This window comes from Ambystoma mexicanum, chromosome 11 (genome assembly GCF_040938575.1).
Source record: "Ambystoma mexicanum isolate Mex_15411 chromosome 11, UKY_AmexF1_1, whole genome shotgun sequence".
NCBI classification, from domain to species: domain Eukaryota; kingdom Metazoa; phylum Chordata; class Amphibia; order Caudata; family Ambystomatidae; genus Ambystoma; species Ambystoma mexicanum.
The window spans coordinates 1,190,051,356-1,190,066,237 of NC_090934.1; the positions used below are offsets into that span (position 1 = coordinate 1,190,051,356).

A 14,882-nucleotide genomic window follows, 5' to 3' on the forward strand; every position below is an offset into this window, starting at 1 on the left:
ACCTAGCCGGAGAAGAGAAAACAGCAGCGGATGCTCTGAGCAGGTACAGCACAGTCTCCCATGAGTGGGAACTAGCTGAGGATGTCCTTCAAGAGATCTTCACCCTTTGGGGAACCCCTCAAGCATATCTGTTCACGTCCAGTGTCTTCCGGAAGTACAAGCTGTTCTGCTCCCAGGAATTTCCCCCGAGAGGAGCTTTAGGGGACGTGTTCATAGTGGTCTGGGAGTTTCAACTCCTGTACGCGTTTCCTCCTGTCCCCGTCATTTCTCATGTCATCAAGAGGTTGAGGAAGTACGGGAAAACCATGGGCCTGATTGCACCGGATTGGCCCAGGAGGACCCTTCTGGACATCTCTTGATAGTACCTTCTGGACATCTCCATCTGCCCTCGAATGCGTCTTCTGCTAAGAGAGGACCTTCTCTCAGAAGAGGGGGGTTGGGTTCACTCTCCAGAGGTCAAGACTCTCAACCTTCATACCTGGTTTCTAAGATGTTGAGATATAAGGATTGGGACCTCCCGGAAGACGTGATGGAAGTTTTGCTTTCGGACAGAAGGCCAGCAGCAAAATCTCTAGATTGCCTCTGTAGGAACAAGTTCTGCAGCTGGTGCAGAGAGAAGAATGTGGACCCTTTTTATGTGTGACACACCTATGGTGTTATCATTCTTGCTACATCTGGCCAACCTGGAGCTCCAGGTTGGCATTGTCAAGGGATACTTGGCAGCGCTGTCCGTATTTAAGCGCATGCAGCAGACTTCAAAATGCCTCTCGTGATTCAATTGTTGAAAGGGCTCACAAATGTGTTCCCTCCAGTCCCTTTTGTGGTTCCCGTTTGGGATTTAAATCTAGTTTTGAAAATCCTTGTGTGCTCCGTTTGAGCCACTTCATTCTTGTCCATTAAGATTACTGACATTGAAGACAATCTTTTTAACATAAGCATGCAGGGCCATCGAATTGTAGGCTTTGTCGTGCAAACTGTTGTGTACAACCTTTTATAATGAAAAATGAGTTCTGAGGGTTCGTCCCACTTTTCTGCCAAAAGTGGTTTTGGAATTTCACCGGTCCCCAAAAATTGTATTGCCAACTATTTACCCTCCGCCTCATCCTGGTAAGGAAGATGAGAGACTTCATAGACTTGACCCCATAAGGGCTTTAAACTTTTACATTTCTCGTTTGGCGAAGGGGAGGCAAGATGACCAGTTAATTGTCAGATATATTGGACACAAACTGGGTCTTGTATTGACAAAACAAACGTTATCCCGCTGAATAATTCCGTGCATCACCAAGTGTTATAGCCTGGCCGATAAGGATGTCCCTCTGGGCTTGCATGCTTATTCGGCAAGGGATGTGGGCACTTCATCCTGGCAAAGAGGGGTGCCGGTACAGGATATCTGTGCGGCAGCCACTTGGTCATCTTTGCATACCTTTACGAAACACTATTGTCTGGACTCTTCGTACAGACAGGAGACAGGATTCGGAAAGGCTGTGCTCCACAGCATGAATGGCAAACCTTGAAAATTCTTACACCCTCCTCCAATACCATACTGCTTTGGGAGGCTATCCTAAGATGGAGGAATACGTGGGAGGACACAATCCATTTGAAGAGCAAGTTACTTACCCCTAGTAACGTTCTTTCGTCTGGATGTTACTCCAACATATTCCTCATTGCCCCTCCCATCTTACCCGTCAGTAGAATTTTCGTGCATTACACCTTTCTTCTCTTGAGTGCCTGGTCTTTTGACCTCGTACCTCGCTGTTACCAGAGGGGGAAAAAAGGGAACTAACGGGCGCGGTGTGTGCTATATATACTGTTGGTGACGTCTGCCTCGAGAGGGGACTGAGGGCCTTCGAGGGACGGGATATCAAGTCGATGACGACGCACAGCGCACTCTAATGCAAACAAAATTTCAAAGCAGCTGACGCTGAAAGAAGTTATCATAAGATGAGGAATATGTGGGAGGAACATTCAGTTCAAAGAACGCTATCAGGGGTCAGTAACTTGTTCTTCTCGGGCCATGCAAGAGCACTATTGAAACCACAGTTCTTTGATTCACTGGGGAGCTGAAGTTCCGCCAAATGTTAATTGCCCTTGGAAAAGACAGTAAAACATCCTAGAGCTTGAGATTACTGAATAAACACTGTTCCCAGCATTCCTTTCCTCATGAGGGAACGAACCATCAGCTAAACCAAAGTTACCTCGAGTTACTAGGAGCCTGTAAATCGCAACTGCCAGCGTTGAGAGAGAGACCACTACAATGAAATGCAATTTGCAACGTAGATTAGAGGATCCGCCGTGTGAACAAGAGATGGCAGAGGACTGTGCACACACATGACACTCTAGGGACATTGTGTTTACCTGAGGCAGAGCTGCGGAGTGCTCCCCAGTCAAATGAGTAACTGAGCGGTCTGCAAGACCCTCACATGAACTGGGACTTGAGTACCATAACTCCCCACCGCAGGCTACCATTGCGGAATGCTGACGGACCTTAACATGAGAAAGGGGCACTGCTTAGACCCCATTTGTACTTGTTGATATTTATACCACCTCCTGGGAGGGGAGAACAGGGAACGATTGGCTCAGGGAACCAGTGGGGAGAGATAGCCAAGGGGTGAAAAGGAGGACAGGATAATGGAGAATCTGAGATAGGAAGTTGTCGGTTGTTTGGGTGAGGTCGGCAGAGGTGTACCAAGAGATATGGTGGAGGAAGAACAGTGCAGCAGAGTGCGGAGGAGGATTATACAGGCAGTCTGCAAGATAAGGTATAGGTTTGTGAGAGGAAGTGGTAATGGAAGTGAATGTGCATGTGTCTGAGTGGAGTGGCAGGAGAAATTAGGAGTGAATGAGACAGAGTTGGTAACTGAAAGGAAAGAGTGAATGCTGGACAAATGGTATAAAGATTTAGGGAGAGGAATATCAGGGCATGGAAGGAACAGCGAGGATTAATATCTTGGTGTTTGAAAGCCCCATACCTTAAATCATTCCTGTGTGGAAAGCCATTGCATAGGAACCTGTACATTGATCCCTCGGGAAGATGAGGTAAAAAAAGGCTTTAGCCTTTAGGAAACCACCACAAGACATATTTTTTATACAGTAGTGGTTACCGATTTCTAGTGCCAATTTAGGATAGAGGGACACCTGGGTTGGAGTGGGTCTGCCCGTTCCTAGGTTAGAGAGAGTGACAGCCATTTGACCCACTGCTGAAAGAAAAAAGAAAATCCCTTGAACTGTCTCTGGGAGTTGGTGTGTTCTTGAGCCCATCTGTGGCATTATCCAGTGGCTGGGAGTTAAAGGGGCCACTGTCTAGCACAGCATTAGATGAGCGTCGGGGTAACCTTTTTCTCTCAATGGGGTATTGTTCATGCAAATACAATACCTGGAAATGTAGATATTTCAGTAGACCTCTGAAGTTACACAAGTGATGCTGTGCAGCTCGCCTAATAGCTTGGGGGCACGTTGGTGAGCAGGTGGGGCTGTCCCTGCTTGTTTCAGTCCTTCCCTCCCCTTCCTTCATAAGACTATGCTTCATGGGGTCCCTGGACAGTGCATTGCCAGTGTTATGTTTCAAATGAATGAAGCTATCTCATAAGGGTGAGGTAGGAAAAATCAGGAAGGTTTAGGCAGGCTTTATTGCACTTCAGGAAAGTTCAGGTCACAACTTAAGCCTCCCAAGTACTTTAAGGACAAGGGGCATTCGCTGGCCACCTCACTCAGCTCAGCCCCCAATTGACACACTGCACAGAACACTCATTCAAAGCAGAAACAGTCACAAAGCATTCCAACATTTTCTGAACTGACACGCACTCGTCATTCACCATCATTCTATCTGTCATTCACTGTAGCCTGTAGGACAAGGAGATGGGGCACAACACGTACCGTACTGGTGTTTCTATGCACTCAAAGGAGGTGAGTTGAAGGACCACTGAACTTATGTCAACAAGCCATTTGTCTCCTACTTCTATGTACATGTACTTGTAACAATTACCTATGTTTAACCGCCCAGATACCCCAGGGTTAGGTGCACTCTACAAATAATAAACTAAACCGCGCCCACCACAAGGCACATTTTAGTGCAAAGGGTGGGGTTTTGACAGGAGAAGAGCGTCCAGTAGTTTAACGTGACGGGCTCCAGCTAAGCATTGGGGCTTAGCAGAGAGTGACCCGAGGATCCTCCCCATTCCAACCACGGAGGCACTCCCAACGATGGATGGGAATGCTTGTGCCAAAGAGTCATAACCACTCGAAATGTATCTGAGCAGCATTAGCTGATTTGTGTGATGCAGAAGGGGACCAACCATGCGGAATTCTGTCTTGACACTGGCCCCAGAGAAAGCCGTGAAATCCAGACACCTAAGCACTCTATATGTGCATATATGTTATCACAAACATGTTTCAGCCTTGATTTCCATCATTTGTACAAGAAGACCTAGTTATCTAGGCACACCAATCAAAGCACACACATCTGGGAATCCCCCCTATATACCAATGCATTATGCATTGATCGATAACTCGCTCACTTATTCATTCCTTGCTCTAGAAGATGAAAATGGCAGAGGGAGTGGACAAACATTACACCAGTTGAAATTGAGAGTGAGGAAATATGAGTGGATAGGAAAAGGACAATGTAAGTGGCTAATTGCCCCATTTTCAGAGGGAGCACATGGTCTCCTGGGATGCCTTTCAACCCTGTTTCCTAGGAAGGAGGAAATTACCTTCCTTTAACTCCTTTTGTGTCTTCTGTCATTTTTCTAGATGTCCCTCAGGAGTTGTAAAAATGAATGAGATCCTTTATGCCTTTTGGTTTACAGATGTGGAAGCAGAGAACTGACCCAGTGCTGCATATTGAGTTGAGACGGTGGGCAGATGTTATGGTTGTGGCTCCGCTGGACGCAAATACAATGGCAAAGCTGTCAACTGGCATATGTGACAATTTACTGGTAAGAAGTGCTTCACTTTTGAACTCATTGATAGTACAGAAGTAAACACTGGTTTTGTTTTCCACCGCAAACAGTATAAATCATATTTCAACATACCACATTTCCTTTTCCATTCATTCTGAAACAAGGAAAGAAATTGCATTGTCCTTTCCTTCATTCAGTCTAATGTGACTCAGATATTGCTGGCCAAAAATATACCATTCTAAATAACACAGGCTTACAATCGCAATAGAGATTGCACATGTTGCTCTTTAAATTCGCTAAGAAAATATAATAGCAGTTTGCACTAGAAAGCACTTGGTATGTATATCACTGTCTCCTTTTATTCAAAGTACAATGTCAAACATCACAGAGTTTTTTAGTATTGATCATACAGGGAGGAAAACACAAGGGCATGAACAATAATTGATCCAGTTGCTTCTGCATCAAACAAGGAGTGAGTCCTTCACTGTCGTTATCTGGTGGACAGTATTGTACAAAAAGCAAGTGAACATTTTTAACATAAACAACACTGTCAGCAAGTCCACATCATTGTGTGGGCGGGCCGCTGTTGAGGACCAGGCGCGAAGCGCACCGGACGTTACGTGGGGGCTAGGGAGGGGCCGTGTCCAGGGGAGCTGCAGTCGCTGCGTATGTTTAAAATAAAGAAGGTCCTAAGGCAGCCAGGCTCTGTGTCTCGTTTACAGGAGTCACTCCTTCACGAACCACGAGGGTATCTAACAATGGCGACGAGGGGTGAACAACCCGCTCGTGTCACCATGAGGCCTGCCGTCGGGCAGTGAAGCGCGTTGGCGCGCCTCCGACAAACTTCAGAGGGACATCACGCGTCATGCCTCACTTGAGACGAAGACCCGCTCGGCAGGCAAAGTGAAGCCCAGGCAGACTCCACAAGCAGCGGAGGAGAACGTGAGTGCACCGGTGACAGAGGGGCATATAGGCACCCTAGCAGTAGCGGGGCACGAGAGCACCCCGGCTGCAGAAAGGCACGTGAACACCCCGGCAACAGCAGAGCACGTGAACGCACCGGCCGGGCGGCTCATACACACCGGAGCGCCTTGCCCACATCAAAGGATAACCCCGCCTGCTAGAACTATGCAGGAGAATCACAGAGCGATTTTCACAAGTCTCAGGCGGGTGACAGCTCCTCCAGTAAAGCAAACGTAGCCGCACAGGGTTAAGAAACCTAGTCACGTGCCCCGACAAGCGTCACACACATAACACATAACAAGTAACAAATTGTTCTTCCAAAAAACAGTGACAATACACTGTGGTTAAAAGTAGTGTCGACGATACACTGTAGTTAAAGGTGCGTCCATATATTCGAAAAACTGCAAAATATTTGGTCTGTAATGACTCTTCCAGTAGATAATTTCTCCTGATTTGAAATTACTAGATTCTTTCAGTCTTTACTGCCACCCTCCCCAAAGTACTGTCAAGATAGCTCTGTGAGTTAAACATTCGACCCAGCATTCAGGGCGCCACTATGCATCCCGGGCACTCCAACTCAGCCCTCTATCTTCTAGAAGTCGGTAGCATTGAGTACTTTTCAATTGGGTACTAATAAGCACACCTTCTAGCATTGAGAAGTGAGTAGAAACCAGCATGGATGTCTTTTTTTCAAAGAATTCAATGATATTTAAAAGGTTTGTCTGCATTTCCCAGCATTTTATCACATTTTTTTATAAGGGGGTGGATCTCCACCCACTACCTTAACCCCAACTCACTTTACCCCGTTCCCGCCCAAAAAATACCATATTTTACTGTTGTGAAATGTCCAGTGGTAAAATGTGGTGGAAAGGATGCAGAGACATGGGAGAGGACTTTAAATGTGCAGCACTTGTCATCAACGTTTATGTTCTTTGTCGACTCATGACGTGCACTTTGCCACGGTATGATATGCAAACACTATAAGAAATGCAAAAACAAACTGAAAAAAAGGATTTATTTGTACAGAGGCTGTTTGCTTTGAAATAATAATTATAGGTCACTGCAGAACCCCATAAAAGAGCCTTGGTTAATCAGAGGGGATCGAATTGAGAAGTAATTTTGACTATCATCTCATGATGCATTGACCAGTACAGACCACCCTATGTACATTACCTCCCTAGAAGAGATTACATTCGGAATTTAGGCTATTGGTTATCTTTTGCAGACTCAGCGAGTTCCTCTAGGCCTCCAATGCCCTTCTTGAACATATGGACCATGTTTAAAGTGCCTACTGTTTACTACAGTAGGTGTTTATTAATGATGGATTAATGCAGGCTGGACCAGGTGTTTGACTAGACTAAAAATAAATTAAATAAGGGCATACCTGAAGTTGAGTTTTATCTTGGAAAAAAATAATACTGAAGTACATTAAATAAAACATAAAATCGCATGGCACTCTGGGGTGGGTCTTAGAACTGGTTATATCTGTGAATATAAATGATGACTTTGGCAGGTCTGCACCAGCCCCTCTACAGTCAGGGTCGCCTGTTAACTTTGGTTGCCTGGAAGGTCTTAGTGAGTTTATTTAATTTTTCACTTGTAAGGTGCTTATATAGGAAGCAAATACCGTTACAAAGCGCCTACAGGGCAACAGGGAGGGGACATGGGATAATACATGATTGATAAAAAAAGATATATAATACAGTGGGGATGGGGAAGATGAACCCACTATGCCTTGTGAGTTTTTAGAATGTGCAGGTGCAGAAGGGAGAGGGAATAGGATAGGTGCAGTGATGCTCGTCGGTGAGCAGCAGGTGAAGTGCAATGTAAGGTTAAGTGCAAGCCACCAAGGGTGGTGAGTGAATCGATGCAGGTCCTGAGGATAGACAGAAGCCGGGATGATAAGGTGTGGGAGGTCAGGGCCAAGAGGATGCATAAGGGCCCTGCACACCAATCCGGCGACTGTGAGACTAGCAGAGTAGAGGGGGGAGGAAGAGGTGAAGACAAGTGTCTTGAGGCTCTTCCTGAATTAAGTCCTGCATAAGACAAAGAGGGAGGGGAAGGCTGTTTCAAAGAAGAGAGCCAGCTGAGGAAAGGGATTGACCACCTGCCCTCTGTTTAGCAAACCGCTTTACACACAAGGAATTGGTGCCAGAGGAGCGCAGAGGTCTAGAGGGGGAATATTTAGTAAGACAGAGTTGCAGATAGTTGCAGAGTTTATGAATGTAGTCTATTGATGACCTTCTACACACTGACCAGTTCATGTAACTTATCAATTCCCTACATGAATCTGTGCATCTGGTTGTAAATACTGTATAATAGGAGGTTCTACTCCTAAGAAATGTATTTCACAATGCTCTGTTGGAATGGAGCCCTTATTGTACATCTCTTTACATAGCAGTGAGCCTGTACAGCACCCTTCTGACTTGCACATCTGCACAGTCACACAGACTGCATTGGTATCTCATCTTAAACAAATTATTTGATCAAAATATATGATAGTATTTTCTTTTTCCAATAAGTTATTATTTGCAAAATGGAACCGTGACAACTTCCACACATTGAATTTCCGTCCCCCCCTCAACTTCCCCCCCTTCCCTCCCTTGATCCGGTTGCAGTCCTTGCAGGAAGTCTGCGTTGCAGAGGCGTTGACCAGACGTGTTGGACTCCCCTAGTCCTTAGGTGAAGTGAACCTTGTTTCTGTGGTCGTTATATGTCCTCTTCCCCCGGGCCAGCTGTTATTCCTAGGAGGGACATGGACCTGGGGCACCATGCCCGTCATGCCCCATGTTTTAGATACCCCAACAAAGTTGACCATTCTATGTTAAACCTAGCGTGTTCTCCTTGTATCGAGTATGCAAGCCACTCCATGGCAAGAAGCACCCATATTTTCGTTATACATTCGGGGTCTTGGGGGGGAGGGGGGGGTTCTCTCGATTTCCATTTTCGTGCTAGAACCAGTGCCGCTGTCATCATCATAATGACATAGTTTTTGGTCTGCTTTTGTCTCGATGTTTTCAAGGGCCCCATTTAGTCCAATCATTGCTAGCCCCTGTTTGTTCCATACTTCATCCCTAGGACCCACTCAATTGCCTCATGAATGCCCGCCCAGAATTGATCTAATTTTGGGCAGTCCCACCATATGTGGCTCCAAGTGCCAACTCCACCGCAGTTCCTCCAGAATGGTTGTGGCACCTCCGGATATATTCTGTGTAGTTTGAAAGGGTTTAGGTGCCACTGAAAAATGAGCTTCAGCCAAATCTATCCTGATTTGGAGGGATCTTGTTAACTTAGGTATCTGCCTCCTAAGTTTCGACCACTCAGTATCGTCTATAGTAGAACCAGTGTCCGCCTCCTATTTTCCCTTGTAAGTTCTGCTTGGGGGGACCTCCCCATCCTTAATGAGTTTGTATATGTTTGGTACCGCTTTCTTTTCCCCTGTGTCAGTGTTCAGATACTTCTCGAAAGGGGTCACTTGTCGAGTCCCTGCACGTTGCATGGTTGGATGTGACAACCAATGCCTCAGTTAAACATAAGCAAATCTCTGTTTCTCCCCCAGCCCGAAGTCCGTTTTGCATTGCTCGAAGGTTTTAATCTGATCCCCGTTAAACATGTCCCTGATTCTGTGGCATCCCCCTTGTTGTCAGGAGCCGAATTTTGTGGTGTTGTGCCCAGTGGTGAATTCTGGATTGTTGAAAAGTGGTGTGCATGGGGAGGGAAAGGAGGTAATGTGTGCGCTTTTTACTGCATGGTGCCCTGCATTGCCCACCGCAGATGGGATTAGGCTACTGTGCACTTGCACCGGTCTGTCCGCCCTTGGTTTCCACAGAATGTCCTCTAGGTCAGCCCCTGCAACTGCCCTGTCGATAGATCAACATATTTTCCCCCTAGCATCTATATGCCAATCTCTAATGACCCTCATCTGATCTGCGGTTTAGTAGGCCTTGAAATCTGGTACCCCCAGGGCTATGGGGGTTCTCATTAGCTTTGCCGCCACTCTCGGGGGTTTATTGTTCCAGAGGAATTTCCTGGTTGCTTTATGGAGAGCTTTAAAGAAGTGGGATTGTATGTGAAACGGGAGACATGTGAAGTGGTAGAGAAGCTGCAGTAGCACTACCATTTTCAGGACATTGATACACCCCAACCAAGATATAGATAAGGGCTCCCAGTTTATCAGTTTCAATTTAAGTTTCTCCAAGAGGGGCAGATAGTTGGTCTGGTATAGCCCCGTTGGTGTTTTGGCTTTACCCCCAGGTATGTTATAGAGTTGTTGACACATCTGTAATGGTAGGTCTTTTTAAGGTTTTGCTCTGCTGGGGCAGAGAGGGAGATGCTGAGTCAGATTTGTTCGTGTTGACTTTTAGTCCCACCACTGCCCCAAAACGGGTGCGTTCCAGTTGCACTGCTCTCAGTGAAGTATCTGGTTGTGTCACCGTCATGAGCATGTCATCTGCAAAGGCAGCGACTTTGTTGGTGACTCCCCCGAAATGTATTTCTGCTATGTTCTCGTTGGTTCTTATAGCTGCAAGGAAGGGTTTTAAATGCAGGGCGTATAATATGGGGGTCAGCGGGCAGCCCTGTTTCGTGCCTCTCCCTACTGTCACTGGGTGGGAGATGTGCCCGTTTATGGCGAGTCGTAGGAAGGGGTTGTTGGTGATTGGCACTAATGCACCTCAGAAAGCTCTACCCAAAGCCCATCTTAGTCATGGTGGCAAAGAGGAATCCCGGGTCCACCCGATCAAAGGCTTTCTCTGCATCCACTGCTAGGAGGAGAGCGCAGATTCCCTTCTTCTGGGATTTCTCAATTAGATGGTCTATTCTTCTTATGTTATCCCATGTCTGTCTACCCCTGATGAAGCCTGACTGGTTGGCCTGTACTATCATGGGGAGAATTGTTTCCAGTCTAGTGGCTAGGCTCTTGGTGTGGATTTTTGCATCCATATTTATCAGCGCTATGGGCCAGTAGGACCCACTGTCAGTTGGGTCTTTACCTTTATTAGGGATTAATATCACATTAGCCTCTTCCATTGACTTTGGCAAGGCTGTGGACTGTCCTATCTGATTGAACAAATTTGTGAGGTGCGGGTTTAGCGTTTCTTTGTGGGTTTTATAGTATTCTGCGACGTAGCTGTCTGGGCCCGGGGATTTATTAATTGGAAGCAAGTTTATGGCTAACCTAACCTCGTCCCCCTTGATCTCCCCTTCCAGTGCCTCCCTCTCCTCCCCAGTTATTTGTTGTAACTCTATTTTATGTAAGTAGGCTTCCTGGGAGGAGTGTGATGGTTATCAGAGTTGTACAGTGGGGAATAGAATTTCACAAACTCCTTCTCTATGTCCTCTGTTTTGGTGCTAGTCAGGCCGCCCTGTATTCTAATCTTCAGAATTGTCTTGTCCTTCTCATCTTTTCTAAGCATTCTGGCTAGAAGGCGGTCCGACTTGTTGGCCTTAACATAGTACTTTTGACTGAGACGCAGCAAGTTGTGGTCGGCTGCCCTAGTTTGTATGATATCGTGTTGCCCCGGTATTGTCCTATATTCTCTTTTTATAGCGGGTGTTTGTTTCTGGCCCATGTTGGCCATTATGTCTTTTAGTTTTGTCTCTAGCTGCGCTTCTTCCAGGCTCCGTTCCCTTGCCCGTCTTGCTTTTATGGCTATAATCCTGCCTCTTATTGTCGCTTTTAGTTCGTCCCACCAGGTCTGCGGGGTATTGTCACTGGCCCTATTGTTCTCAGCAAAGGTTTCTACTTCTTCCGCCAATTCTCGTACTAAGGTTGTGTCCTTAAAGAGCTGGGTCGGATATCTCCACTTCCACAGGCCGGGCTGACCCTGGTTTCTTTTTATGGATAGGGTCATTGGGACATGGTCTGAAAGGGTGATGGCGCCTAACGCTATGTCGGTGGCTTTGCCTAATAGTGATCTAGATAGCCATATATAGTCAATCCTAGAGCGCCATCGATGTGCATGAGAGTAAAAGGTGTACCCTTCGCTATTCCATTGCATTTCCCTCCATGTATCAACTAAGGCAAGGTCTTGGAGTTTCCGCTTCAAGTCCCCTGAGGGACGGACCGGCTGTCCCTGGTAAGTCGAACTCCTGTCTTTGGTGGGGTCCCAGGCTACTTTGAAGTCCCCTGTTAAAACGACTGGGATTTTCAGAATTTCTCTAATGGGGTGAGGACTTTTTGAGTGAAAGCATCCTGTCCTGTGTTAAGCGCGTAGAGTGTCGCTATCGTGTAAGCCTCCAACTCGCCCCTCAATGCTACTGCCAAATATCTCCCCTAGGTGTCTTTTTCCGAACCCTTCACTGACAGGTCAAGCCCGTCCCTCAAGGCTACCAGGACTCCCCCTTTTTTGGTGCTTTGTGTGGCCTGCAGGATCCTTGTATAACCCCAGAATGTTATCCTGTGAGAGACCTGGGTCTGGACATAGGTCTCTTGTAGGGTGACTATGTGGGGCAGCTCCCTTCTCAGGAATGTTTCTGCCTTCTTCCTCTTGACCAGGGAGTTGAGCCCATTGACGTTTAGTGATAGAACCTTTAGTTGATCTGACCTAGCCATAATCGTTCCCTTGTGATACTTTTGTCAGGGCCGGCGAGCCCTTTGATTTGGGGGATGCCCCTCTGTGTCTCCTTTGTCTCCGTAGTTGGCCACTCTGCTCTCTTATTTCTCTTATCTGCTGCCTCCGGATCCTCTTCTCCCTTCCCCCCTCTCTTTTCCCCTCCCCCTCTACCCTCCCCAGCTGGGTGGGTTCAGCCTGCCCTCAGCCCCCCTCATTTTGCGTTCACGAGAGCTGAACCCTAGTGACTGCCCAGCATTTCCCCACGCAGGATATCCCAATCCCATTCCAACAGTCCAGCCCGCCCCCCACCCCTGTGAAGATATTATTTCTTAATTTCTGCTAGGCTCTCGAGCACTGAGCTTGTCTTCTCATGCACTCTCCCCAGGCATATAGTAGCTGTGGAGTCTGTTCCTTGTTCAAAGTTCATTTGTCGCTGTTGTATGGGTTCCCGGCGTTGCCGTGGTCCTTATTGATTGGCGGGCTTCTGTGGAGAGGGTGCGGTTCCCCTTTCTTAGACCTTTAAGATTTAACCGCCGTCCATTCCCATGGCCTTCGGGCCTTCGTTTGGCTGGATGGCGGGGAGGCGTGTGACTTGGTCTTCTGCTTCGATTCCCCCAGTAAAGTTGCCCACTGTTCACATGTCGTTATTTTGTGCTACTTCACTTGCCAGTTAAAGCTGAGACCGGATGGGTGCAGCCATCTGTATTGTACCGATTGACTTCTCAAATGGGCCTGAATCGGGGACATGCGCCTTCTTCTGTTTAGGGTTGTCTGGGATAGATCGTGGTATAGGAAGATTTCCACCCCATTGTAGGTGATTTGGTTTGCCTTCCTGGCCTTGGCCAGAATTTGTTCCTTGAGCATATAGCTGTGGAACGCCACCAGGATGTCTTGTGTCCTCGCCCCCGGTTCCTGACGCCTCGGGCCCACTCTGTGGATTCTATCGAACTGGATTTCTGTGCCCGGCTCCGCTTCTAGTAGGTCCCCGAATATGGTCTGCATGACTTGGGTCAGGTCTTGATCGTGAGTGTCCTCAGGCAGGCTCTTGACCCGTATGCTGGACCGCCTGGATCTGTTTTCCAGGTCTTCTGTCTGGAGCTCGAGGTTGTGGGTGGCGACCGCTAAGGTTTCCAGCAGATTGTCAGCTTTCCTTGCGTCTTCTGTTAGTTCTTTAATGGCCCTTTCGTTGGTGTCCACTCTCTCCTCAATCTTATTAATGTCTCTCCTTATTTCTTCTATGCCCTCGGCCAGGTCTTCTAGTAGTGCGTCCATTTGTTGGCCTGCGTCCACTATTTCCCCCAGCAGATATTTGAGGGATATGTGCGTCACCGGTCTTTCTTGGTCTTCCTGCATGTCGTTAGGTACAGTTTCGGCTCCCCAGTCCTTCGTGGTGTGGGGTCCCGATGAGTCGGTTTCTCTGGCCCATAACTGGGCTAGTGGGCCTTCCTGCCCTTTTTTAGCTGTTTTCGGGCCAGCTGGTGTCTCTTCATTTCTATTTCTGGACATCTGTCATGATGCCTACCCCCGGGCATCCGGATCAAGCCCATCAGCCCCGGGAGCAGGCATCCAGATATTTAATAAAACCCCTGCAGCCCCGGCTGGGGGCTGTCTGGGATCAGTCCTGGCGCCTTAGGCGCCAGGCTCATAATAGAAATCAGTCCTGGCGCCACAGGCGCCAGGCTCATAGACTTTACTTACCTCATACAGACCATGCTGCAAATGAATCCAAGCCAACGTGAGGCCTGGATGGGACTATTTTACTACAGGGACTATTTTTTACTCAGGTGTGGTTCTAGGGACTTCTTACCTGGAACTGCTTTGGAGGCTATTTAAACCACGCCCGAACAGCAGCACATGCTTCGCATTATTCTGCATCCAGCAGCGTAACGCTCACCGTGCCTGCAGTCAGCATCCAGTCTTCAGCCACGCCCGTCTCAAATCCTGAGCTCCTAGCAATAGAAGAAGAAGAAGAAGGAAAGGTTAGAACACCGATATTATTTCAATCCTTACCTGAATTCCGGATCCCTCACGTCTTCAACTTGAAAAGGACATTATTCTACACGCATCGCCAGCTGCAGCGCCACGCCATACTCACCAGTCCTCACAGCATTTTTCGATCCGGCGCAGCCTCCATCATTTTCTTCGCCAAATTCCACCATCTAGGGGACAAAAGAAACATAAGGTGAGCCGAGAGAGCCAACAAATACAACCTCTCCACCATAGACTTACCTGATTAACAACCGAAGGCATTATTATGTAACAAACCGCAACTTCTTACGCCGCACCTGTAAGGAGGGAGAAACCAGCAATTTAAATACACGCATCTTTTACCGGACAGTGTTGGGTAATACAGACTCTTACCTGAACACCATCAGCTGCCACAAGACAATCTTCCCTTGGATCCAGCTGCAACACAAGTAAGGAATGTACAAGAGTGAACATTGGACATATTGAACTCTTTGAACTT

At 47.4% G+C, this 14,882-nt stretch overlaps 1 protein-coding gene across 25 annotated transcripts in view; it reads left to right on the forward strand.

Annotated features, from left to right (window-relative positions):
• PPCDC (phosphopantothenoylcysteine decarboxylase) overlaps positions 1 to 14,882 on the forward strand; it is a 728,417-nt gene that overhangs the window by 417,763 nt on the left and 295,772 nt on the right. For 23 of the 25 annotated variants that reach the window (XR_011279806.1, XR_011279805.1, XM_069624534.1 and 20 more), the window contains one exon: positions 4,806 to 4,934. The exons of the other annotated variants lie outside the window; for them this stretch is intronic. Coding sequence is in view for 21 of the 23 variants with exons in the window: in XM_069624534.1 (XP_069480635.1) it covers positions 4,806 to 4,934 (129 nt within the window). In the remaining 2 variants the exon portion in view is untranslated. The remainder of the gene's footprint in view (positions 1 to 4,805; positions 4,935 to 14,882) is intronic. 25 annotated transcript variants of the gene reach the window in all.